The sequence below is a fragment of the Sinocyclocheilus grahami genome, unplaced genomic scaffold (assembly GCF_001515645.1).
Source record: "Sinocyclocheilus grahami isolate Dianchi unplaced genomic scaffold, SAMN03320097.WGS_v1.1 scaffold16557.1, whole genome shotgun sequence".
NCBI classification, from domain to species: Eukaryota; Metazoa; Chordata; class Actinopteri; order Cypriniformes; family Cyprinidae; genus Sinocyclocheilus; species Sinocyclocheilus grahami.
The window spans coordinates 745-4884 of record NW_015516180.1 but is presented as its reverse complement, the minus strand read 5'-3'; the positions used below and the strand labels follow the sequence as shown (position 1 = coordinate 4884).

General features: G+C 35.6%; 1 protein-coding gene across 1 annotated transcript; it reads left to right on the top strand.

The window, feature by feature from the left end:
* Positions 1–194: 194 nt before the first annotated feature.
* Positions 195–3538, top strand: LOC107579316 (pleckstrin homology domain-containing family G member 5-like; the record flags this gene model as incomplete). The annotated part of the gene is made up of 8 exons (XM_016265161.1): positions 195–290; positions 529–729; positions 1444–1554; positions 1807–1956; positions 2535–2672; positions 2809–2928; positions 3082–3330; positions 3417–3538. Coding segments are annotated over 8 exons (1187 nt in total), but the record flags the coding sequence as incomplete, so codon positions are not given.
* Between the last annotated feature and the right edge of the window lie 602 nt (positions 3539–4140).

The window sequence follows — 4140 nt, the reverse complement described above, 5'->3', positions numbered from 1 at the left end:
ATTTTCTAGATGTAACTACAGTAACAAAACATTGTTTTTTTTTTTATCCTTAAGCAAAATCAACACTGCACTCTTTAAGTTTCTGATAGATCAGTCTGGAGGCACTTTAACTCCCAAAACTTTGATGAATAGAGAGTCACCCTGGTATGTTCATGTAAAATAAAGTGTTTTTACATGTTTTTGTTTATTTGTAGATTTTAACCAGACGTCAGTGCCATCAGCAAGAGGCTATATGGGAACTGCTGCAGACAGAGTCAGACTACATCAAGAAATTGCATGTCATCACTGATGTAAGAGCCCACTGATGTTTACTTCAGTACATTATCTTAGTATCTATGCAAATGTGTGTGAAAATGCCATTGAAATAGGTCTCGTTGTTTTCAACAAGACCATGAGAGGAATTTATAATATTTATCTTGTCATGTGCTCATTGACTTCAGCATTTATGGTACTTTTATGTGTCTTGTGACAGATTATTTGTGAAACGTTATAGCACAGTATAATTAGAATCTCTTCCTCTTTCGCCAGCTGTTTCTGTGTGGCCTGCTGAACCTGCAGGAGAGTGGTTTACTTAGTGAAGTCGAACCTGTGCGCCTCTTCAGTAACATTCAGGACATCGTGCAACTGCACACATCCCTGTGGGCTGAGGTCATGCTGCCGGCGCTAGAGAAAGCCAGACAGAAAAGATCAGTGATCAACCCCACTGAACTACATCAGGGCTTCAGCACTGTGAGTGTGTGTATATCATTTGTCAAGACTTTAATGAATAGTTCACCCAAAACTGAAAACTTACTCATCCATAGGCCCTTGAAGTTTTAGATGAGTTTGTTGTATGATCACTGAATGGGTGCCGTCAGAATGAGAGTCCAAAAATGTCACATTAATCTACAAGTAATCCACATGATTACAGTCCATCAGTCCTACAGAAAGCTACATGTTTGTAGTAAATTCATCATCAAGACATTTTTCCACTTCAAACCATTGCTTTCTGCTTAGATATGAGTCCTCTATCCATAATAATGCTTTCTCCAATGAAAAAAAGTTGTTGTGTTTGAATCAGAATTTTATCTGTATTTGAGCTCTCATTCTTAAGGTCTTTGCACACTGAGTCCGACATTTTCGCACGTTAAAAAATAAATATGACCTCACGTTGTGTCAATCACGTTTACACACTGCCTCTGAAACTTTCGTCCGTCATAAAAAATTCGGACCAGGTTCGATTTTCTGCATTTTCACATCCGTAACAAGCATTTTGATAGGAAAGAATGACGAATACGAAAAAACGCATACGAAAATTTCGGACTCGGTGTGCAAGGACCTTTACAGCACTCATTAGTTGATTTTCAGCAATTTTGTGAACTAAAAGCCTTTAAAGTGATCAAAATTGCCCCTACATTTTTAAACATCATTTTGCTGGCCTGATTACATTTTTTTTATGTGCAGTTTGGTTTCCGATTCAAGCCCTACATCCATTACTACATGGAGGAAGAGGCCTGTATGGAGTACATGCGCACTTTACTGAAAGACAATGAACTCTTCAGAATATACGTAACTGTGAGTAATTATTACAATCCATATCTGGTTGCTCTTCAGCCAGACACATTAACCTTTGATGGATTCAGTCTGGTGACAAATATAAAGGCATGTCTGAAGGTTTATTGTATATGAGAGATATGAGAGATCACCTGTATTGTAACTGCACTCTCATTATGACTCAGTGATTCCATCATGGTCTGCTTGTGCTGCCAGTGCATGTTTATGATTGTTCACCAAATGAGACTTTCAATAAACTTTTCCATCCTGTAGTGGGCAGAAACTCATAAACAGTGCAACCGGCTGAAGCTGACAGACATGTTGGTGAAGCCTCATCAAAGACTTACTAAATACCCACTGCTGCTCAAAAGTGTGTTGAAAAAGACAGATGACCCGGCAACTCGTGAAGCCCTTAACAAAATGGTAAGTAGTTCTTTCTAAAATTTTTGCAATAGAGCATATGTGCACATTATTCAGTAGTATTTTGTTTATTTTAATGTTGTTTACAATAGTGTATTCAAACTAGAGGGTTTTGGGATTGCCAGTCCATGCCAAATTGTATTGAATTATATAATAATCACAATAATATTGTGAAATATTCAGATGTCTAAGACCACATTTAAATTCTAAAAAAAAAAGAATTCTAGGGATTTTAACCTGGTAAAAGTTTAAAATAAACAATTAAATGTATATATATGTATATGTATGTATGTATGTATATATATATATATATATATATATACGTATGTGTGTGTGTATAATGTATTACATTTCTAATAAAAATATTATATTATATTAAAATTTATAAATTGATATAAATAATTGCAATTTAATTTAGATATTTAAGATATACGTTAAATATATACGTTATATTTACTGTATATATATATATATATATATATATATATATATGCTGTATATTATATTTTTCTATATTTTATTGTCTATTATTTTTATTGTGTATTGACAGTCCCATAGTAAATATTTGTTTTTGTGGTCAGGTGGCTGCTGTTGAATGCTTCATTAACAGTGTGGACTCACAAATGAGACAAAGGGAGGAAAAACAGAAGCTGGCTGCCATCGCTGGACGTATAGAGGCGTATGAGGCCGTGGAGGGGGCCAGCGAGGAGGTGGAGAGGGTGAGATGCATGAACTATGAGTCACTATCATGGCTTCAGAATGTTGCATGCTTTATATGAGATCTTGAAGAAACAAACAGCATGACATGCTTGGTGTCTCTATAATCATCCATTGTGCTGTGCATTGATCCTTCAGATCCTCAGGGAATATAATAACTTTGACCTGACTGCTCCAGTCATGGGCGCCCCACCTGAAGAGACTCGTCAGCTGCTCCTAGAGGGAGCTCTCAAGATGAAGGAGGGTAAAGAGAGCAGGGTACGATTTCCTTCTTTTTTTTAATTTGTTACAGGAAAAAGAAGCAAAGCCTGCATTTCTAAGTGCACTTTAGTAAGAAATCAATTTTTAACTAACAGCTAATAGTTGTCTAAAAGCTTCTCACTGGTCTCCATTAACTCCTGTTTCCGACAGATGGATGTATACTGTTTCCTGTTCACTGATGTTCTGTTGATTACTAAGTCCGTGAAGCGTGTAGAGAAAGTGAAGGTGATCCGGCAGCCTCTCGTCATCCATAACGTGGTGTGCCGAGAGCTGAAAGACCCAGGAAGCTTCCTCCTTATCTACCTCAACGAGTTTCGCTGTGCCATTGCCTCCTACTGCTTTCAGGCCAACAGTGGCACTCAGGGCCGCAGCTGGATTGAGGCCATTTACAACGCACAGGTATTTGAATTAACCCACTGCAACCTTTTGATTAATAATGTTTGGCCTTGATTGTTGGTTTTAATATGAAGAGTTTCCCCATGCAGAACCAGCTCCAGAGACTTTGCTCTGAGACCCAGAGAGATGACAGAGATGAGGATGAGACAGAAAGCAGCATGTCCACCTCTAGCTCTCCATCAATACAGCACAGAGAGCCTCTAGGCAAGAGGTACGGTTTTCCTTATATACTGTATATACAGTATATATTGTATGTAGATTATTCCTGTAGTTCAAACAGTACAGCATGGCACTAGCAAAACTAAGGTTTCATTTCCTAAGTAATGCAATGTAAGTCATTTTAGATAAAAGCCTCTCCCAAATCTATAAATTTAAATGCAAGTAAATAGATGATTAAAATGTATCTTTCTTGCTTGAAGTAATGTATGTGTGTGTATGTTATAATTTTCATCATAAATAAACACTTGCATGAGCTGCTCTTAAATGACAATTTAATGAAAGATCATAAGTAAATGAAGTCGAATATATATATATGAAAATTAAAAGAAATTATAATATGTATTAACACAATGGTAATACAAAACAATTAAAATACTGTATATAAAAATTCAGAAATTTCATAAATTCATAAATATATTTAAAAAGCATTATGTATGTGCATGTATGAATAATATAAAAACATTATATTTGAAAACAAAAAAATTAAAATATTATAATTTACATCATGAATAAACATGAGCTGCTCATAAATAACAAAACTGTGTGAAAAATCAAAGTACATTAATCAGTCTAATAAAGTCATATATATATATA